Source organism: Papio anubis, chromosome 9, assembly GCF_008728515.1.
Source record: "Papio anubis isolate 15944 chromosome 9, Panubis1.0, whole genome shotgun sequence".
In the NCBI taxonomy this organism is placed as follows: domain Eukaryota; kingdom Metazoa; phylum Chordata; class Mammalia; order Primates; family Cercopithecidae; genus Papio; species Papio anubis.
The window spans coordinates 26,555,716-26,579,217 of record NC_044984.1 but is presented as its reverse complement, the minus strand read 5'-3'; the positions used below and the strand labels follow the sequence as shown (position 1 = coordinate 26,579,217).

General features: G+C 38.4%; 1 protein-coding gene across 13 annotated transcripts in view; it reads right to left on the bottom strand.

Moving 5' to 3' along the window:
- The window catches only part of LOC100999492 (liprin-beta-1), a 173,626-nt gene that overhangs the window by 25,217 nt on the left and 124,907 nt on the right, over window positions 1–23,502 (bottom strand). For 4 of the 13 annotated variants that reach the window (XM_009180440.4, XM_009180439.3, XM_009180445.3 and 1 more), the window contains exons 5-14: window positions 22,113–22,199; window positions 20,498–20,611; window positions 17,912–18,043; window positions 13,230–13,322; window positions 12,808–12,900; window positions 11,323–11,437; window positions 9,205–9,237; window positions 7,151–7,212; window positions 3,727–3,811; window positions 847–1,001 (exon numbers count right to left, since the gene is read on the bottom strand). In XM_009180440.4, the coding sequence (XP_009178704.2) occupies window positions 847–1,001; window positions 3,727–3,811; window positions 7,151–7,212; window positions 9,205–9,237; window positions 11,323–11,437; window positions 12,808–12,900; window positions 13,230–13,322; window positions 17,912–18,043; window positions 20,498–20,611; window positions 22,113–22,199 (969 nt within the window). The remainder of the gene's footprint in view (window positions 1–846; window positions 1,002–3,726; window positions 3,812–7,150; window positions 7,213–9,204; window positions 9,238–11,322; window positions 11,438–12,807; window positions 12,901–13,229; window positions 13,323–17,911; window positions 18,044–20,497; window positions 20,612–22,112; window positions 22,200–23,502) is intronic. The other 9 variants (XM_009180444.3, XM_009180446.3, XM_009180449.3 and 6 more) reach the window with 7 other exon arrangements.

Here is a 23,502-nt window from a genome sequence, read left to right as displayed (position 1 = left end):
GGTCTTCGGAAAGGGGGCGAGTGTCTTTTGCATGGGAGAGGGATGTAAAGTGGTATAGCCAGAGGGTAGATTATATTTTCCAAATATGGCTGCACCAATATATCCCATCCCATATGTCCTAACAATGTAATGTTGTCACTTGTTCATCCAGAGGTAGGGTAGGGTCTGTGTTTCCTCTCCTTGAATCAGGGTGGGCTGTAGGCCTGTGGCTACAGCAGAAGAGATGCCATGTGATTTCTGAGATAAATCATAACAGGAGATGCAGAGTTGCCCGGGCCTCCTGGAATGCTCACCCTTAGGATTGTGAGGAAGCCCAAGCAGTCACAGGTAGTTGTTCTAAATGGGGCCTCAGCTGAGGTCCCAGCCAAAAGCCAGCCTCAACCACCAGACATATGAGTGAGTTAGCCTTCAGACGACTCAGGCCCAGGCCTTCACGCCACTCCAGCTGATGCCAAGTGGAGCAGAGACGAGATGCTCATGCTGAACCCTGCTGAAGTGCAGAGTCATCAGCAAAAGAAATGCTGTCATTGAAGCCACAAACTTTCGGTGTGGTGTACAATAGATAGCAAACAGATTTTCATGCCAGTTTGATGCAAACTAAGGAGTGTATAACTGCTTACTCCTCTCCAGTTGCTTCTTCCAAGTCTAAAGAAGTCAGAAGAACATTTTATTCAATTATCTTTCAGAGTCACCATCAGAAGGGGCCAAAGTCCATTTATATAACCTCACTTGAGTTGGTAATGGAACTGAGAAAGGAACCCATGTTTTTCACGTTATGAGCAGTGTTTTAACTGTCAATAACACAGTCTCTTCAACATGAAGGAAATATCGAAAGTCTATTAATACCTCTTCAGGAACACTTGTGTTAAATGGGTCACAACTGGGAGATCCCATTACTGGAGTGGGTGATGGACTTTTCTCTAGATCACTGAAACCCTGTGCATCCAGCAAAGTGGAGATGGAACTGGAATTGAGCAGATCTTCATATTCTCCATCTTTGCCTAGGAAAAGACAAAGCAAAGAGAAGACAACAGCAGTTTTTGATTTATATTTCACTTTTACAGGAAGATAAGAAACCCAATTATATTGAACATACAATTTTTTCTGATCCTCAAAAATCAGAGTCAGCTTCTCCTAGCATCCCTTGAAAAACAACATAGGACCTAGGAAACAGCATTTGAAACTGTGAACAACTAGGGCCAGGGGCTCTTGGGCCACAGTGGGTACCTATGATATTAATAGACAAAGTCGTACTTGATACATTGACTCATCAGAGGGAAAGAAAATTAAAAGTTAACTTTTTCCAACAACTCTCTTGTAATTTTGTTTTAAAATCCGGGGCTTACAAATTTTAGTGTAGAAATAATCAAACTGAATAATACCTGGTACAAAAAACAAATTCCGAATAGCAACAAAGTCCCATTTAAACAACTTAGTTTTCATCACTGCTGTGCTCTTGAAAAAACATAGAAAGAATAGAAAAAACAAAAAGACAGACGACCTTTGATCTCTCAAGAGGACCCTTTTATGCCATTTTAAAGCAAAAAAAGTCTGATGGAAAAAAGCAACCACATATTCACCAAAGCTGCAACCTTGAGAATTTTTTGTTTGCATCTCTAGAAATCAAAAGGATTAAATGGTGAAAGCGCAGTGCCAGATATTCTTTTTTAAAAACAGAAAAAAAATGATACTTAAGACTCTAATCTACAAATAATATGAAATGGTAAATCATATACTTGTTTAAAGATCTTAATCAGACCACAGCTTCTTAATTTAGGTTTCACTAGAATGTTATTCTAATTTTATTAGAATTTAGTGTTATTAGAATTGTGTGAGGATTAACTAAATATAACTCCTAGTGAGAAATCAGTTTATACAACCCTTTATTGGAACAGAACATAGTTTTCAAGAGTTTATGAAATCTGTGCTGCTGTACCTCGTTAAAAACTACCTCTTTTATTTACATGTTTGTATGCACAGGAAAAAAGCTAGAAAGAAACAATTAAAAAAATGCCAATAGTGGTCATGCCAGTGCAATTATGAATGATTTTTATCTCTTTTCTTTATTTTCCAAAAGTTTTACAATATAGTCTAATTAAAGGAATTAATTTTTTCTGCCTCGGTTTTAAACATAAGAATTGGACAGTTGAAACTCTATAAAATTAAACAATATTTTAAATGAGATGCATATGTAAAAACCACTTACAAATTTGCAATATTCCATAGGATAGAGACTCTTTTTCTGAAGGCATGGAAAATGCTGAGTGATGAGAACTGCTAGTCAACACTGATTATCAGAGGTTCATTTGCTCACTCAGATATTTATAAAATCTAATATGCCAGACCCTGCATACAATTTTTTTTTTCAAAAATCCTGATCCAAAGCAGGATTTTCCTTCTCTGTGAACTCACCAAAATTAAAATTTCAAAATCTGAGTGTTTCATGGGGACCTTCCAAAAGAATTGTTTATTTCCAGTGCTTACGTTGAGAGCAAATAACTCTACCTATGCATTGCTAAAAAACAAGAGCCCTTTCAGATTTCCTCCACATTTGAGGATGGCCAATTGGCCCATCTGCAGATAAAATAATAACGAATACAACAAAATGTACAACTATCTTTATGTACCTGTTTTACAGGGTTTTTCTGAACTTACCATGTTCAAAGCTGAACTCAATCCTCCTTACCCAGCCCAGTGTTCCTTCTCTAGGCTTCCCCATATCAGTAAATGGAACCATCAGCTACCCAGCTGCTTTAGTTGGAAAGGTCTTTCTTGATCTCTCCTCTCTTATTCACTCTCCTCCTCTATCTTACTACACCACTGGGTCAATCTACCATAACATATTCCCAATCAGCAACTACCAGATTTTTTCACTTGGAATACTGCAAATCTCAGAATTGGTTTCTGCTGCTCCCAATACTGCTCACTTCCCTCCATGGCCCACGTGTTACAAAGATCATGCTGCTGACTTTTTTTTTTTTTTTTTTTGAGACGGAGTCTCACTCTGTCACCCAGGCTAGAGTGCAATGGTACAATCTCGGCTCACTGCAACCTCCACCTCCCGGGTTCAGGCGATTCTCCTGCCTCAGCGTCCTTAGTAGCTGGGATTACAGGCACTTGCCCCCACGCCCAGCTAATTTTTTTGTATTTAGTAGAGACGGGGTATCACCATGTTGGTCAGGCTTGTCTCGAACTCCTGGCCTCAGGTGATTCACCCGCCTTGGCCTCCCAAAGTGCTGGGATTACAGGCGTAAGCCACCATGCCTGGCCACTGCTGACTTTTAAAACCCTTCAGTGAGTCCCTCTGCACTTGAGCATGAGCTTAACTCCACCCATTGCATGACCAGTGGTTGCTCACCATCATGGTCTCATTTCATCCCCTCTCCCCACTGCCTACCACCTTGCAGCTGCACTGGTGTTCTCCCTCTTAAGCATGCCACATTCTTTTCCCCCTAGGCTCTCTGCATATGCTGTCGTTTTCTCTCTCTGGAATGCTATCTCATCAACTCCTTAGAGAGGCACTCCCTGACCAACGACTCTACAGTACACTGACTCCTCAGGCTGGACACTTTCCGGCAGAGTACAGTTCTAATTGTTCAATTAATGAATGAGCTACCTAATTTGGGATGATGGGTATGATCCAGGAAAGAAACTGAGGCCAAATGTGTAAGTTTATAGCCACCTAGAGTCAACCAAAGTAGAAAAACTTTTCGAGCTACACTCTACCTTTTTTACCTTGGGCCAGTAGCACAGTATCTTGCATTTTCTTGTACCTGTTCAGGCACTGTCGAAGATCTTCTATTTTTCGATCCTAGGAATAAAATAAATTATAATCTTTAATCCTATGTTCTTAAAAGAGTAACAGTAATCGCTTTTACATAAAGAATATGCATGATTCTGCCGAGAGAGCATTTTAAAAAAAGAATAAGCAGATGTGAATTATTTACATTATTTAAAGAATATTTCTAAGCTTTAGGAGAACTGGTAATAACTACACTATGTTTCCTACATACATTAAAGATATGGAAAAAGTACCTCTAAATTTAGAGATTCTATCCTTTAGCTGCCATCTTTAAACAAACAAAAACAAAACAAGGTAATAAGACGCAAAACAAAAAAATTAAAAAGCCAGCTTCAATTACTCTCCTCTCTAACTTATAAATCAAACCTCGAAAGAAAGGCCCCCATCTTCTGTCTTTCTTAGCCATCATTAATCACCATCTGGCTTCTCCACTCTCAAAACACTCTACCAAGGTGACCTCCTATCTATTAAAAACAATGAACACTTTTCATTCTTTTTTTTTTTTTTTGAGACAGGGTCTCGCTCTGCTACCCAGGCTGCAGTGTACTGGTGCAATCTTGGCTCACTGCAGCCTCAATCTCCTGGGCTCAAGTCATCCTCCCACCTCAACCTCCTGAGTTGCTGGGAGTACACGCATGCAGCACTATGACCAGCTCATTTTTGTATTTTTGTAGAGATGGGGTTTCACCATGTCACCCAGACTGCTCTTGAAATCCTGGGCTCAAGTAATCTGTCAACCTTGGCCTCCTGAAGCGCTGGGATTACAGGCATGAGCCACCATGACCAGCCCCAACCTTTCTCTAATTTGACCTCTATATGGCATTTGACTGACCTCACTCTTTCCTTCTCCTCTCACTTATCCATCCACTCTTTCTTTTCTTCCATTTTTGTTTATCAATCCTTTGACCAGATAGCTGCCAAACTTCCATGACTCCCATTATCTTCTTGGACTAATAAAATGCTAGAGCTTCCAGGTTCTGTCCGTGACCCTCTTTGCTTTTCCCATGTGCTCAACTGTGCTATGAAAATGGCCTCCCTAGCTCCTCCCATTCTCATTCCGGGCCTGGCCATGTGGCTGGCTTTGGCCAAAGAGATATCAGCAAATGTAATTCAAGCAAAGGCTTGAAAAGCATTTGCCCTTTGTGGCTGCCCTGTGGTGTGGCTCTAAGGAACCCTGAGGAGCTATGTGAAGAAGCCTAGCCTAGTCTACTGGAGGATGGGAGACCATCTGGAGAAGAGGCTAGTCCTCCCAGCTGCGGCCAACCTAAACCAGGCTGTCAATCACCGGACACGTGAATGACACTATCCTAAATTATGCATGCAGTCTCATCTAAGCCAGCAGCTGACTGCAGATGTCAGCTAAGCCAGCCGAGATCAGAAGAATCATCTAGCCAACTCACAGAAGTATGAGAAATAATAAATGTGGTCTGTCACAAAGCAAAAGCTACCTGACACATCAACTGTGGCTTAGTCTACACCAAACTACAACTCTACATTTCTCCTAAAATTGATGGGCCTCACTCCCCATCAATCTATGCTTCTACATTAATCCTAACATTTAGATTCATGTTCCAACTTTCTATAAGAAATCTCCTTAAGAATGTCCCATAAGCATATTGGATAGATCAGATCTACAATTAAGCTCATTCTTTCCCTTCAGTACTTGAGCCTGTGCTTGGATTTCCTTAACTCCTTAAGAGCACCATCCATTCACCCAGTTGCCCAAACCAGAAACTTACTCTCGTTTTTCAAATCCAGAGACCTTAAATCTTGTCAACCCGTAAATTTCTCTAAAACCTCTTCGCACCTTACCACTTCACTGCTATTGCGTTACTTCAAGCCCTCTTCATTTCTCACCTATTTTAACAAACTTTTAACTGTTGACCTGTCGTCACTCTTCCATTCTGCTACCAGAGTTAGCTTTCTGAAATGGCAATTTAATCATGTCACTGCCTAAGGTTTACACGCTAAGACCTTAAATCAAGAGCATGGTGCGTGAAGTGGCCTGCCCCCTAACTGAGCTCTGTGGTCGGCCCCACGCCCCCTCCTTCACCTGCACTGCTCAATCCCAGCATGCACTGTGCTGTTTCATACCTGGTCTCAAGACAAGTTTTGACTCATGGGCCCTCTGCTTAAGAAGCCTTTATTTTCCCAGTGAACAGTTCTTGCTTTTCCCCAGAATTTGCTCAAATATGTCCTCTTTGAAGTCTTCTGAACCCCCGACCCCATGAGGAAGTTATGTTACTCTGGGTGCTCCTATAAAGGTTTGAGCATCTCATAAGTCCTCATTCAACACTGGGAGTTTTGTTTGCTGTTGCTCGTTGAGGGACAGAAATGAAAACAAAATTAATTTCAGTGATTTTTTTAAAAATAAAAGTTACGGTGGGCAGCTTGCTAATTCCTTGTCTTTTTATTCAATAGTGGGAAACATTAGCAAAAAAGGAACCTGTATGAGTAGGTATGATGATCAGTTTATTTCCAGGCAATAAAGAGCAAATAAAGAGAACGCAAGGCAAAAATAAACAAGGAGATAAGAAAAACAGAGTAGTCAAGAATGAGAGAAAGAAACTTACAATGGGAGAAAAGGATCAAGCCAAAGTTCTTTGACATTCTGTTGTTTTTTACTTCCTTGAAATTACTCTTTTTTGGGGAAAATATTCCCTGGTTCTATTCATTCAGGCAGATAAGGGGAGAGAAGTTCTGATGACATCAGCTGAACACAATTGCGGCTGCCAGCTAGATACATGGATGGTCAGGCAGGCCATGAAGAAACCCATTGTTTTCATGGGGTAACTGCATCCCTGCCCTTAGCAGGATGAAAAACATCAGATGTGGATAACAAGAACCAACTGGCGGGGAAAAGCCTGTGGAAACCTTGGAATGAAGCCAAAGTAGCTGAAGTAAAGACTGTGCCGCTGTTTTCTGGTATTTAATCTCTCAGGAGAGCAGAGACAATCACAGATGTGAAACAGGCCAGGAGTGTAAAGGAAATAATGAGTAAATGGAGGACAAAATCAACATGACCATGAAGCTGAGTGAGGCTGTCAAGTTAGCTCCTTCAGGGCCCACAGGTCAGCCCAGAATTTTCAGTGCCCACAGACAGTATCTACTATGGAATGTATCCTCTGTCTGTCACCTGAATATGCGGAACTGATCAGAGAGTTTGAACATTTTCTGAATTCATGGGGGCAGAGTTCTCAGTGGAGCCAGTGCAGCTCCTCCCTATTCCTGTGCATACAGCTCACCTAGGAGTGTGCACACCTGCCCCTCACTCCTAGCAGTGTTCTGGGTGTGGTCAAAATGGTGTTAAAAAACATCCACATATATATTTAAATTTCATCTGGATACCTTTTCTTCATTTGCTGCCATCAAAGACTCCACAGCTTTCTTCATTTTTTGTACTTCGATGTCTGAAAATAACACCAAATCAGAAGTCACTTTAGTTCACACGTGTGACAGTGATCAGAAGTTATTTACTCTCCAGACTGAAATATTTTAAGGTAAATATGTTAACGATTTCTTTCATTTATTCTTTTAAAAGGGCACATTTAACACCCATATTCTCTTTTAGGGAAAATCTGAAAAGATGGACGTCTTCTATTTCACCTGAACAGTTGCCATTCTAGAAAGAAAACAAGGGTGTGTGAGAACTAGCTATCCTCTCTTAAAGCAACAAGAGAATCTTCATGAGAACACTGAAGATGAAATTTCAGTGCTATAGTAATAAAAACATGTTTTTAAAAAAGGAATCTACAAAGCAGTGCGTGAAAGCCATGAATGGTATATATAATGACAAAAGCAGAGAAAATGATAGTTATAACCAAGATAGAGGCATGAATGGTAGGAGCCTGATGGCATGTAGTATTTACATGAGTAGTCATGCTAAGAAGCTGGTTGTAGTTCCATACATAAGGATAATAAGTACTTTGCTTCATCTATAAACTTCATTTCCAATACTACTTTAAGATAGATTTCAAGACATAAAGGCCAAAGTAAGCTGAATGTGATTCTCCTTAAAATTTGATATTCAAATACAAAAGCATGTTACTTGAATAATAAAAAACTTAAATATTTTAAAGATGAAAAGTCACTCCAGGGCCTGGTGCAGTGGCTCATGCCTGTAATCCCAGCACTTTGGGAGGCCAAGGTGGGAGGATTGCTTGAGCTCAGGAGTTTGAGATCAGCCTGGGCAACAGAGCGAGACCCTGTCTCAAATAAATAAATAAATAAATGAAAAGTCACTCCAAAGCGAAATCACAAACTACAAAATCGAAACAGGAAAAAAAAAAAATCAGCTAAAGTTGCCTGCTTCTGAGAGAAAAAAAAATTACTGAAGACAATATTTTTTTTAGAGACAGCGTCTTCCTGTCATTCAGATGGAGTGTATGGCACAATCACAGCTCACTGTAGCCTTGAACTCCTGGGCTCCAGTGATCCTCCCACCTCAACCTCTTGAGGAGTTGGGATTACAGGAGTGAGCCACCACATCCAGTCTTCTTAAGATAATTTTTAAAACAGTGGTGCATCATTCTGCATTGGTGTAACGTTTTAAATTAAGATATATTCTATAGGAATTGAGAATTTAACATCTGGGGGAAAGAGCCCCTAAGGAGTTAATTTTTTTTTTTTTTAAGAGATGGGGTCTCACTATTGCCCGGAATGTGGTACAATGGCAAGATCATAGCTCACTGCAGCCTCAAACTCCTAGATGCCTGGGGCTCAAGTGATCCTTCCACCTCAGCCTCCTGAGTAGCTGGGACTACAGGCATGTACCACCATGCTCAGCTAATTTTAAATTTTTTTGTAGAGACAGGATCTCACTATGTTGCCTAGGCTGGTCTTGAACCCATGGCCTCAAAAGTGATCCTCCCACCACGTCTGGCAGGATTTATCTTAATGTTGCATTAAATATTCAGGCTCCATTAATCAGCTGAATTCAATCTCTGTTGTAACAATGTAACATGTTCAAAGGAGCTTCTAATAGATCTCAGACAAATAGTAGACTTTAAAACATTGAAAAGCAAAAGCAAATTTCAAAATTATCTTTCAACTCTGGTAAACCTTTAAAATCATGAGTTTTCGTACTATAAGAGTTATTTTCTCCTCTGACCCTGTATCACCTAGACTGCAAGGAACATGTTTTCTTACATCCACAATGCTGTGTGCCCTGTTGTACCCTGTAGAGCAGAAAGGTTGAATCAGACAAAATCTTCAAAATGATCTTTTACCTTATTGTTTTATTATCCACCCTCTATTGTGTACACTCTGAAGAAATGGAGGGCTTATCGATGAAGCAACTTTACATCTTTGGTGAGAGAAATGTTTTAAAACACATGCAAAGAACAGTCCAAGGTAGTATTTTTGGTGAATGTAAAGGCTGATGGAAATGCACCAAACCTTACTTTTTTCTTTGAGCTTCTTTTTAAAATTTTCATCTGTGCAGGAAAACCCATTGAATTGGAAGTTAGCAAACATTACAACAATAAATAATATTTTAAAATCACTATTATTTAGTCTCCTTTGAACTAAAATAAAGGAAATCTAACCTCATAAAAACTTTTCCAGCACTATTTTGTGACTGCAGGATTGGCAGTATAATAATGCTCTGTGTGAGGTTAGAAAGAGAATATGAGACCTAAATTTGAGTTACTACCTCTGTTACTTCATTTTTCTGGATCGTGATTTTCTCACATTAAAATTAGGTTTATGGAGTACAAGCACTTCTTATACCATAAATGATGAAAACCTAGTTAATGTCACTTTGTTTTTATATTTCCATCACAGTTTGATACCTGGTCCTCCTGAATGTGACTAGAACGCTGCTTGTGTCACGTGCAACTCACCACTCAAGTTCAACAACACTGAAAGGGTCTATCTCCTGTCCAATAAGATGAGGCCACTGAGGATGCAGTTAGAAGCTACCCCAATATCACCCTGACGTGAGCTTTCTAAAGACTTGCTCTCAATCCCCGTATTTAGCTGGTGGGCACTGGTAACACACAGTTCCCAGGTTGACTCGAGTCCTCAGATCAGACTTTGGGTAGCATTACTCTAATATCTTCTAGCCCACAAGTCCTGTGATGCCATTTTATTCTTTATCTTTCTTTTTTTTCAGAGACAGGATCTTGCTCCGTTGTCCAGGCTGAAGTGCAGTGACACAGTCATAGCTCACTACAGCCTCAAACTCCTGGGCCTTCAGCGATCCTCTCTCCTCAGCCTCCCAAGTAGCTGGGATTACAGGATTGAGCCACCATGCCTGGCGAAATTTGAAATTTAGAAATTTCAAATCTTAAAAAATTTTTTGTAGAGACAGAGTCTCATTGTGTTACCCAGGCTGGTCTTGAACTCCTGGCCTCAAGCAATCTCTCCTTCCTTGGCCTCCCAAAGTACTGGGATTACAGGTGTGAGCCATTGTGCCCAGCCCATTTTATTCTTAAAACCCTAAAAGTATGATCAGTATGACCTGTTTCTGAATGTCCCTTATCAATACACAATTCTATATATGCCAAACAGTAGGTGATGGGCTGGGGCGGAGAAGCAGTTGGCAGTGAGAATCCATTTTCCTCAGGTTTGATGAATTTTCTGACGGACAGGGAATTGGGATACCTACAGGTATATAAGGCCATGGTATTCTAGAGCAAAGAAGAACTTTACAGATAATCTAATTCAAGTCCCTCATTGGACAGACAATGTTACTAATTTTCATATAACGGATAAAAATGTAACAAAGCTACATTAACTGGAATTTGTACTGTTTCGAATGAGTCAGAAATTGCTTTGGTATCTCACAGTGCCACAGTCATCATTCGTAATTACAAAGAAAGCTTAAATTTAACCTAGTGCTGCCAGATGTTACGCACGTTATATTTCCAAATATAATTTTAAAAATATATTTCATTTGGGCTATTTTCTATCACGTACAACCTACTTTGTTAGAAATTATGGTCCATATAATACTCAGAACGAACCTCTTCAGTTACGAAAAAAAAGATTTGGACAAATTCATGCATTTTTCCAAAAACAGAATTAGCCTATTTCTCTAAAAGGTAGAGGGGCTCAATCCCTGGTATAAATTTGTTACTAATTTTTCCAAAGATACAGAACCATTTTTCTCTTCTGTCTAAAGGGCAGAACAGTTTCTAAGTCCCCTACTTTATCTAATTTCAGTTCTGAGGGCAACAATCCTGGGACACAGGGATGGTTCTTTTTAACTCTTTTGGCATACATTCCCTTGCATTGCAATGGAAACAAGTCCATTCTTGTGATGAGAATTTACAGTCTAGTAATCCTAAACACCAAATGAAGTACAGAATTCCCCTTTTCCAGGTGCTGAAGAGGAAGTTAATGGATTCCCAGTCACAGTAAAGAGTCTTGGAGAATTCCCTGTGGTTCTGGGCCTGGCTGGATTCTGCTACTCTTTCTTTGATGCTAAAACTGCACATTGACTATCATTGGTTTCTTTTACAGATTTTGGAGGACTTAAAAAAATGAGATGACAAATGTGAAATATATCTTCTTACCTCTATCAACAATTTCAACCCCTTCTCCTTTCATCTTGCAAACCAATTTTTCTTGTAGCCTTTTTACTTCAGATTCCTTTTCTTCTAGTTGTTCTTTTAAAGATGCCAGTTCATCCTACAAGTTACAAATTCATTTAAAAATAGCAGATCATGACTAAAAAAGAACATTCAGAGAGCACATTAGCTCTTTAAATCAATAATCAGATTTTATGAATGAAACAAATCTATAAGAATTTAGATGCAAGCATCAGAAATCAGACAAGGGCAATGAAAAGCAAAAAGCAAGACTATTAGCAGAAGTTCTGTTTATAATAGTTATGGTATAATTATTACAAGTTTCTTTGTAATCAAATGAAAAAGAGATCTTTTAAAGTGTAATTAGGGATGGGATAGCCCTAAGGTTTAAATCTTTACATTAAATTAAAAATATAACCAAGTTAATCAAGGAAGATAATCAAATTAGATACTTAGTGTCATAAAAGCAAAATAAAATGCAAATTGGAAAAGACTAGCTTGACATTTATTTGGCATTTCAAGTTGGCACTCATGCCTCCTTGACAAGCACAGAGTTTCATTAATGGGTAAAGTAGCAAGTCATCAACAACTTTAGCCAAATCATGAAACTAAATAATTCACCCTCATCGCTAAGATAAAAGGACAGAATCTCCTACAACAATGGGAAAAACTAAATTAGAAAACAGATATTTAAGCCCTCTTTTAATTTTTAAGTATACAACTGTATAAGATTTCAAGTCCATCCTTTTATGTACTAATGTTTAAATTTTCAGTTTCCTTTCAGTAAAGAGAAGCTTTAGGAAGCAAATTTTGCTGGCTGTATTTAACACAGAAAATACAGCTATGCAATGCTAAGACGTACAGCTTTATATTCAATATCACATTTCACTTTCAGAATCTCTAAAGATATATTTACTACATTTAGTACTATGAGAAGACATAGTTCTCCAATGAGGCGAGGCAGTTGGCCCTATAGTTTTGACTTCTGGTAGAAGCACAGTAGACAAGTACAAAAAATTTTCAGTAGCACTGGCAGGAAGTGTGAACCTGTTCTCACCGTGCTGCTTCTCAGCAGTCATTTCTATTCGCAGCCATGATAATGTCAACTGCTGTACATTTACCATCAAGAAAGTCCCTAAAGAGGAAAGTGACCTCTACTGTGGATACGAAACAGAATTCTTTCACAGGTGAATGTTTACAATTATTTTACTAGGCTTGGGTCTCAGTCTAAGAGAGTTTAATTTATAAATTCTTTCATTTTACCTGTTTATTATATTTCACTAATTAGTTCATGTATTTCTGAAAACAACATCAGGGATCCCATTTTCCCTTCAATCAGCTTGAGGTGATTTTAATCAACAGGTGACACACACACAATGAATGCACATGCCACTAAAACATCATCACAGCAAAACAACACAAGCCAGAAAGCAACAGGCCATGGACCCCATCACCCAACGTCTACTACACCTTCAGTGACTCCCATTTTTGTTCCATCCGCTGCTTTTCATACTGCATCTGACCCACCTTGATTTTCATGCTAGAAAGTTTGGCCATTAAAGACTGGTAGAGAGACAGAGGAATGAAAGAAAACTACAGATAGAAAAAGACAAACTAAATAACCGAGAAAACAGTACCAGTTTATAAAGGAGGTTAGATACAACTCAGAGAAAGGGCAGGTTATGTTCTGTCGGAAGAGTTAAGCCTTGTTTTTAAATTCAGATCAGTGGTGTTTAAATTCAAGAAGGTTTCCAGCTTGGGGGGAACTTCATTTACTTTTAAAATACCTTCTTTATCATATACTAAGTAGAAAACATATTATTTATATTATTGGGCATAGATGAATAGTGGAGACATTTGTTTGAAAATGTCAACCTGCGAGAAAAACTTACTTTGGTTGATTTAAGCTTTTTTTCATACTGAAGTCTCTCACTGTCCATTTCACTGACTTTTAACCTCAAATCATTGATCTCCTGAATCAGTCCCTGTCCAAGAAGAAACAAGAAAGTGCATTAGGAAAGTGGTAACACAGTTACCTACATCTATAAAATAGCAGCTTGGAAATCTTAAGAAGTCACCAGCTCCTAGGGTTAGTTGTATGAATCAGATGAGACAAATGGAAATAAATGTACCTCCTTAAGAACGAAAGCATCTTTCCATTTAAAACATTCCTTTAAATCCCCAATGCCTCTGCCTTAAAGTGATGGGCTTATGAAAATAAAAGGTGACTATAATTTTGATTAAGAAATGTAGCTTAATATTTATTATTTGTCAGATATTTCTATCTTAAAAATGACTCTATGAATGCTATTTCATAGAGTGCTATTTCTATTCTATTTCATAGAATGCTATTTCATATTTTAAATATATCACATTATTTAGTGAAGCCATTTACCTTTTCAACCTTCTCAATGATACATGGTTATTAAAACAATTTGTAATTTCTTCCTTTGTCCACACGGAAGAAACACAGATTGATCGTCAACCCAATATGGGAGAATGAAATGAAAATTAAATCCTTTAAGCCCATGAATCCTTAAGATTCATGAAACAGCCAGGAAAATGTTTTATTTTTACGAAGTGAATAACAGGAACATGAGAATAGTCAAATCAGTTTTAATTTTGCGGACTATTTTAATTATTGTCATATATAACATCACAAAGTTTCTCAACTATTCTCTAATCTCTGGGTATGTGCATACGTTTTAGCAATAGTGTTGAATTTTTATTAGAAGCTTATCAGGGATTGAGTTTACTGTAAGTTTGATGACAATTCTCAACTGGAAAGTGGATGAGGGCCCTGCAGTTCACCTAATTTTATAATTAGAAAATGAAAGAGAAACCAATCCTAATGTTTACAGGACACAACACAGTTTTGCGCCTTTTCTACTGCCATTTTTTATTTTATTTAGTGTCACTTTTTAAAGAACCAATTTGCTCATAAAACTTGTCCAAGTATTCTGATAAATAGTGGTGTATTTTTGTCCAGAGCCCAGAGAGTAGGAAAGGAAATTAGAGTGTTAAGCAATATTAACACCTCCAAGAGAGACACTCAAATACTCTGCATGGGAGTTGACTTATTTTTACTAAAAGCCACAAAGATCCCTACAATGGTTACTATACTTTTGCTTCTCTCTCCCTCTCTTTTTTTTTTTTTTTTTTTAAGACAGAGTCTTGCTCTGTCACCCAGGCTGGAGTGCAGTGCGGCCATCTTGCTCACTGCAACCTCCGCCTCCAGGGTGGCATCAGCCTCCCGAGTAGATGGGATTATGGGCACCCGCCACCACGCCCAGCTAATTTTTGTATTTTTAGTAGAGACAGGGGTTTCACCATGTTGACCTGGCTGGTCTTGAACTCCTGATCTCAAGTGATTCACCTTCCTTGGACTTCCTAAGTGTTGGGATTACAGGTGTGAGTCACTGTACCCGGCCAGTTTCTCTTTTTACAAAGACATGCATGTATTCCTGGTTCACAAATTCATAGACTACAGGACAAAATTGTCCACGAATGCCAAAAATTACAAATAGAACAATACTATAAGAAATAAAACTTTGTAAATAGAAATTATTTTAAACTTCCAAGTGTAATGATTCAAGTTCACAAAGGCTAAGAGAAGGGATGCTATAATGAAATACACTTCCCAGTAAACCCACAGGCTTTTAAATTGTGGTCTCTTATAAAATGGGGCAAAATATTACCTATCATAGTTACACAATTACTCCTTAATAATGGCACAATATTTCACTTAGATGATATCTATTTTCTTCTTATGAATTAGGTCAAGAACTGTTCGACATTATTCAATAACATACTTGTGATTCCTCATCTAACAGGTCAGAATTCAAGTTTAAAGAAAAAAATAAGCTTTTCCCAGTTATCTAAACTAATCATCCTTGCATAATATGAGTCCTTAGTGATATTCACCAATATGATCTTTTTAAATATATATTTTCCTACTTTCTCATTGCTAAGAAATAGCATTGAATTCTTATCTGCTATTGTTGTATTTTACCCCTTCCTTTAGAAATAGTGCCAATGTGCAAAGAAGAAACCATTGAAAAAAATGGAATTGTAAACTGGGATAATTTATCTGTTTGAACAAAAACTACTCAACTATATTTCATGGCAATACTTTAAATATGGTCTACATTTCCAACCTGAAATCATATCTTCCCCAGACAACACAAGCTGCAAAATCTACAAATGGCTCCCTAATGTAAAACTTTAAAAAATAGAATGCAAATTATTTCAATCAAGTTCTTATCAGAAGTTCAGTCCTTTTAAGAAACAAAATCCCTGTTCCCTTTCCCTTTTCCCTTTCAGAGAACTCCTCAGGGCTCCCGCAGGAACTCAGTCTCTGACATGTATGCTCTTACCACAAGGGGGCACTGTCGAAAGATGCTAATCATTTCCCATTAGCAAGTCCAGGGACAAGTTCTGAATCTTCCAAAGTTTAAAGACTTTTACCCTCAGTCCTTTGGAAATGCCTATACTTCTTCCCCATGTGAATATTTTCTTGGAAATTAATATCCAAATAATCTAAAATTCTAAGAGAAAGTTAAATATTATAGATGCATAGAACAGCCAGGAAAATATTTTTATTAAGGGAACGATAGAATATTCAAGTTAGTTTAATAGTGAAGATTATTTTAATTATTTTCATATGTAACATCACAAAATTTACCACATATGCTCTAATCTCCGGGTATGTGCATACGTTTTAGAAATAACTCTGAATTTTTATTAGAAGATTATCAGGGATTGAGTGTACTGGAAGTTTGATGACAAGATCTCTTTGTATATGATTAAGAGTGCATGAGTGAAACAATGAAAAAATGGGGAAAAAAAGTTGGATTAAAAAAAGCAGCCAAACTCAAGGGATATAAATATTGCCCTGGCCTCTTACAAAAATAAATGACACATCTACTGCAATTCAGTCCCAACACTTGGTTAACATCTCATATCCAAATTAAGCTAACAGCAGATGAAGATTTCCCCTTGACTTTGCAGATACAATGTAGAAGACTACCTCTATCCACATCTACCATCAATTCTTCCCTGCAGCAGAGCTAGCTCCACTGCCATGTTGTCCATCTGTTGACTGAGTTTTACTATTACCTTACTTAGCGACTATGGGGTTAGGACCTGACAAAGAGAGGAGAAAGAGGAAAATATCAGAACAGATTTTTAGAGAAAGCACAAAAGCAAGAATTTTAAATTGGGTGACTTTCTACATCTTGTTTTAAAAGCCCCAGTTTTGATCAAATGAGAAACATGCTCATATAGGCGACTGACAAAGAGATTTAAGATTAAAACATGGCTGGGCATGGTGACTCATGACTCTAATCCCAGTGCTTTGGGAGGCCAAAATGGGAGAATTGCTTGAGGCCAGGAGTTCCAGACTAGCCTGGGCAACACAGTAAGATCCTATTTCTAAAAAAAAGAACAAGAAAAAGAAAAATTAAAACATGAACCAAATGAAAGATTTCCTTTTGCTATCGAGGAAGCAAGACATATATCAAGACTTTCCAGTATAATTGAATCTTTGACAGAAAATTTAATTTTGAAACTAGCAGTGGAGTAAAACGCATTTCCAAATCTATAAAGAACTTTCCTCTAGTGGATAATGTATGTAATGCCTGGTACCATGCTGGCTTATAGTCAGCATGAAATACATGTTTGAAATAAAAACAGAAGAGAAAAATAAGTAAGCCATTCTCTCCTCTCTCCTTGGTACCTGTTTTCTAATCCAGCATGACACCTTTCCATACTCCAACTAAGGAAACAAAATAGGAAGAAAAAAGGAGGGGAGATGGCCCTCAGAGAAAAGGAATTTCTGCAACTCTTTACACTTCATTTCAAACCAATATATTTCAAATGGATATGCTCTCTCTCTCCACCAAAAACCAACAGAGAGGTTAAGAACTTGCCAAATGTCACACAGCAAATAAACTAGAAGGCCTGAATTAATAAAACAGAACAAACAAAAAAGCTTGTTAAGCCACTAAAATGGATACTTCAAGTTATAGAATGTACCCTGAGTTTTGTAGAAGTACAGTGGGTCTTATTTAATTGGAATGATTTACATGTGAAATAGATCAAAAGTAGAAGGCCAAATTAAAAGACCTCAAAAAAGCTCTGTGATTTTGTGAGGATAGAATGTTAGCATGTTTTCTCTACAGATTTTCAAAATCCAATTACATAGTAAATAATCAGTGTGCCTAAATAACAACTACTAGTGAAACCATGCATTTAAGCCCATTATTCACAAAATGAAGAAAACCAGCATGGATGGACGGATGCTCCAAATATCCTAAAGTCAAAAGTATTTCTAAAGGTTAATAAAAGGATTAATATTTCATATCAAAAGGCTAAAAATAAAAATTGCCATTAGCATTTAGTGATAAAAAGTCAATGCAATGAAAGATTATTCTTAAAATGAAGCAGGATGAGGGCACGTAGTAATGCCTTGCACACCTCCAGGGAATTTCAACTTTGCCCTAGGAACGTACGTGTATGAGAGACAGAGGCAGAGTGACAGAGAGAGAGAGAGAGGAGAGACTGTATCACTCACCTCTGTGTCTCTGAACTTATCTTCATAATCCAATCTGTCCTTCTCTACAGCCGTCAGTTTCAACTTCAGATTAGATATTTCAGCCATCAGATCCAACTTCTGAGTTTCTAAGGATGTCCTACTTAGAAGCTCCTATTGGAATTTAAGAGATACATCCAATAATTCTTTTATTATAAACAGCCACATGTGAATTTACCTCATTTATGATCACAAAGCAGCACCTATTAAGTGGAGGATATGGTAAAATATAATTACTGAATATACACCCTTTAAAAAAATTATTCACTTGAGGCTGGGCGTGGTGGCTCACGCCTGTAATCCCAGCATTTTGGGAGGCCGAGGCGGGCAGATCGCTTGAGGTCAGGAGTTTGAGATGAGCCTGGACAGTATGGTGAAACCCTGTTTCTACTAAAAATATAAAAATTTGCTGGGCATAGTGACGGGTGCCTGTAATCCCAGCTACTCAAGAGGCTGAGGCAGGAGAATTACTGGAACCCAGGAGGCGGAGGTTACAGTGAGCCGAGATCTCGCCATTGCACTCCAGCCTGGGCAACAAGATTCCGTCTCAAAAATAAAACAAAATAAAATAAAATAAAAAACCATCCACTTTAGTTACCCTCCTTTGAGCAGAAATAAGCACATGTCAGTTTACTGAGGGAGACATATGTTATGTAGATACACATGCATAAACCACATATACACTTCAGTGTGATGATAACATTGATTATGGTGATACTATGTTTGCTATACGCCAGGCACCAGTTATAACAAATACTGTTTCAATTCTCATAAAAAATGTATCAGGTAAAAATTCTTATTATCCTTAATCAAAAGATGAGGAAACATAGTACAGAGAGGTTAGGAACTTCCCTAATGTCATAGTGGGAAAAAGAAAAAATAAAGACACAGCAGGAATGGAAACCTAGGAGGTTTTGCTCAAGTGCATACTCCATCCACGACCTTACAGAGATATTTTCTTTTCTAATTTTGTGGGTACATAGTAGGTATATACATTCATGGGGTACATGTTTTGATTCGGGCTTGCAATGTGTAATAATCCCCTCATAGAAGATGGGGTCCCCATCTTCTCAAGCATTTATCCTTTGTGTTACAAACGATCCAGTTATACTCTTATTTTCAAACATATAATTAAATGATTATTGACTATAGTAACCCTGACGTGCTACTACATACTAGGCCTTATTCATGGAAACTATTATTTTGTACCCCTTCACCAGCCTCCACCTCTCCCTTCATCCCCCACTACCCTACCCAGCTTCTGGTAACCATCCCTCTACTCTCTATCTCCATGGGTTCAATTGTTTTAGTTTTAGATCCCACAAATAAGTGAGAACATGAGATGTTTGTCTTTCTGTGCTTGGCTTATTTTACACATAATGACCTCCAGTTCCATTCATGTTGTTGCAAATGACTGAATCTCATTCTTTTTTATGGCTGAATCGTACTCCATTGTGTATAAGCACCATATTTTCTTTATCCAGCCATGTGTTGATGGACATTTAGGTTGCTTCCAAATCTTGGTGGTTGTGAACAGAGCCGCAGCAAACACAAGAGCGTAGATATTTCTTCGATATACTGATTTCCTTTCCTTTGGGTATATATCCAGCAGTGGCATTGCTGGATCATATGGTAGCTCTATTTTTAGTTTGTTTGGTTTTTTTGAGATGGAGTCTCACTTTGTTGCCCAGGCTGGAGTGGAGTGGTGTGATCTCAACTCACTACAAGCTCCGCCTCCCGGGTTCATGCCATTCTCCTGCCTCAGCCTCCTGAGTAGCTGGGACTACAGGCGTCCGCCACCACATCTGGCTAATTTTTTTGTATTTTTAGTAGAGACGGGGTTTCACTGTGTTAGCCAGGATAGTCTCGATCTCCTGATCTCGTGATCCAACCGCCTCGGCCTCCCAAAGTGCTGGGATTACAGGCATGAGCCACCGCACCCAGCCTCTATTTTTAGTTTTTTGAGGAACCTCCGAAGTGTTCTCCATAGCAGTTGTACAAATTTACATTCCCACCAACAGTGTACAAGGGTTCTCTTTTCTCCACATCTTTGTCAGCATTTGTTATTGCCTGTTTTTTGGATAAAAGCCATTTTAGCTGGGGTAAGATAGTATCTTCTTGTAGTTTTGATTTGCATTTCTCTGATGGTCAATGACGTTGAGCACCTTTTCATATGTCTGTTTGCCATTTGTATGTCTTCTTTTGAGAAATGTCTATTCAAATATTTTGCCCATTTTTAAATTGGATTATTAGATTTTTTACTATTATATTTTTTCTTAATTATAAAACATATACTTATGGGTGAGAGGAAACCATCTGAATGCAAAAAAAGAAAATTAAAATAAGCCACAATACTACTGACATTTTGTTCCAGATTCTAATTACATAAACACTTTCTATTGTGTGCATGCGTTTTGAGACTCTGCTACTCTCGTTTTTTTAAAACGAGAGTCTGGTCTAAGTGAATCAAGAAACTTACTGCTGCATAGAGCAAACACAGCACAGAAACGCAGCATCTGAAATAATTCACCAGGGAAATCCCATCTTGGTTCTGGCCTCTGCACATACCTGCTGCAGCATTTCTTCTGTGGCATTCAACTTCTCTCTGTGCTCTTCAAGACAAAACTCCAAATCTCGAATCTTCTCTCCCTGAGCCTCCACCTGGTCTGTTAACACACTTACCTGTATTTAGAGCAAAATCATGCAATGAGTGAAAAAGAACTTGGGTTCCACTGCATACATTATTTCTCTAAATGGAACAACAAAAGGAATGATCCTACCACTCATATGGTTTTAAAGAAAAAAAATATGAGAGTACCAAGAAGACAGTGGTCCCTCGCATTCCTCTTTATATGTTGCTATTTGATTTAAGGAGGCCTATACAATTTGGAGAAAATTTGTGTAGATTAGGAATGTACAATACTTTTTGGTTAAAGCTACTTCAACCATTTATGAGAGACAGCGTGCACAGAAGTTATCTTTTTGGGGGACAGGGTGGAGATAGTATTAGAAGAGAGGAAACAAAGTTAATGTTTGAAATAGAAATTATCAATAAATTATTAAAATTTGATTCTTCAAGAAGAATAAGAAAAAGACCCCGGGGGGTGGGCGGGGAGCATGCACAGTGGCTCACGCCTGTAATCCCAGCACTTCGGGAGGCCGAGGTGGGCAGATCACTTGAAGTCAGGAGTTTAAGACCAGTCTGGCCAACATGGCGAAACCCTGTCTCTACTAAAAATACAAAATTAGCTGGCCATGAGGGCATGTGCCTGTAATCCCAGTTACTCAGGAGGCTGAGGCAGAAGAATCGCCTGAACTCAGGAAGTGGAGGTTGCAGTGAGCCAAGACTGCACTGCACTCCCGCCTGGGCAGCAGAGCGAGACTCCATCATAAAAAAAAAAACAAAAAACAACAACAAAAAAACCAAACACACACACACACACACACACACACACACACACACACACACAACCCAGGGAATTCAAATTCCATGAGCTCTTTGAAGATGACACTGATCACAGATGTGTTCAAAGCCAGGGGGCAGCTCAATATACTCAAAGGTCCATGAGGAGCTGTGGGGCTAGTCCTTCAACTCTAGTGCTTAGAGCCGATCTCCGAGATTTTCCTCAATAATCATCACCAAGTAAATACACTTCAATTCATTTTGCTCAGTATACCAAAGAAAAAACATATTTCAGTTCATTTTGCTCAATATACCAAAGAAAAATGTTTGTCAAGCATTTAAAACATTATGAAGAAGCAAACTCAAATTTAGCCCACAGGGAGGATTCTAGTCACTGTTGTGTCTCACCCAGGGTATCATTTTTAAAATTGAAAAATTAAACATATATACTCAGATTTCAGATTCAGAAATATAAACATACATATATTCAGATTTTATGCTATATTCATATATCTGAATTTTAGAACAGATCAGACAACATTGTGCCTGTATTCAGACTGGCCCTGGAAGAGCTGAGGATGATTAATGGCGGCTCCTTTTAAACTGGTCGTGAACACCATTCTGCCCCAATCCTCACCACTCCCTATTGTGTACAGGTGGTTTACCAGGCTTATTTCTGTTAGCAGTCTGGTTGCTGCAAGCAATCTGAATTTGCCACCCCAATTTAAAAGTCTTTGTAAGTATGCTGCAAGGAAAGAACAGTATTTAAAAATCACTTGCCTGAAGAACGAGGGATTCTTTATCATTTTCTAAACGTGCCAACCTTTCTTGATACACATCTCCATTCCCAGGTAGGTGTCCATTTGTCTGAAAAAGGAAATAATATGGGTAAGGCTGATCTTCTCTAAGAATGATATATTGAGGATAAATGAAAATCACAAGTGTTCACAAGTCCGAGGCGCCTGAATTGAATCTGGCACAGCTGTCACTGTCAAACAGAAAACATGAGAATGCAATTTGGTTCATTTACCACAAAAGAGGTAAGACAGGCATGTTAAGCGTATAAGCATGTTTTTGCCAAAGTAAACAATTTCTTATCAAACAGAAAATAATGACCCACGAGGCACAGTGGATACTGGTATCTCCACTGAGAGCAGACACACACCCAGGGGCAGGCAAAGCTTTGTCAGTGTGTAGGGGGCACCCCTAGCTGTTGAGGTCTGTCTCTTTTCCTCCAAAAGCATAAACACTCAGGCCACAGTGACTTCCCCTGGTAGTGCCGACTAGCCTCACTTACCTGCATTTTAACACTTTCTGTTCTGATCTTACTAACTTGTGAGTTTGCTTCTTTGTATAATGTTACCTTCTATTCCAGGGCAGAGCCTATAATTCATTTTGTAACCTCCCCAGCATCTGGCTCAGTGCTCTGCATATGCTCTGCATATACTGATGCTTACTTACTATTTCTTCCCCTCCTTCCTGCCCCCGGACACTTTTTAAAAAACATCATGTTTCAGTATATTTAAGCGTTGTATAAATGCCAGAGGAAGTATAGACTGAGAAACGACGTATAGATTGTTTCTTCCTCAACTGTCTCATATGCAAGTCATGAAAGAGACACACGAAGAGGCTCACAAAGAACAGAAAACCTAAAAACATCATTTTGAAATGTACGTAGTAGCATAAGTGGTGTCTCTCGTAATCTCAACATAACCATAAGATAATGTAATCCCAATAGAATTTCCTGATTCTTCATTCAAATCCAATAGAAATAAAAGTCAGCTGAAATCCGAAAGTGTTACATGGGGCCACCCAGGGTTCAACTGAAAAAGAAAATAATATCTTCAGATTTAGAACCAGAAAAAATACAAACTGTATAACCTTACTCCCCAGGGCACATCTGATGTGACATCTACTGTTTTTCCAGAATTAACTGATACCATTGTTCTATCTTTCCAATAAATGTGGTTTCCAGTATCAATTCTTGGAATAACAAAAGTCATGTGCTGGGAAGGAGGAAAAAAAAAAAACAGGGCTTGAATGAAAAGGAAGACTTCAGAATGCTTTTTCTAAAAACTTTACATACTGAATACATTTTCCAAAAGGCCACAAAGAATCGGAGGCTAACTGAGTAAGGGTGCAATGCATATTTAGAGTGGATTAAAATTTT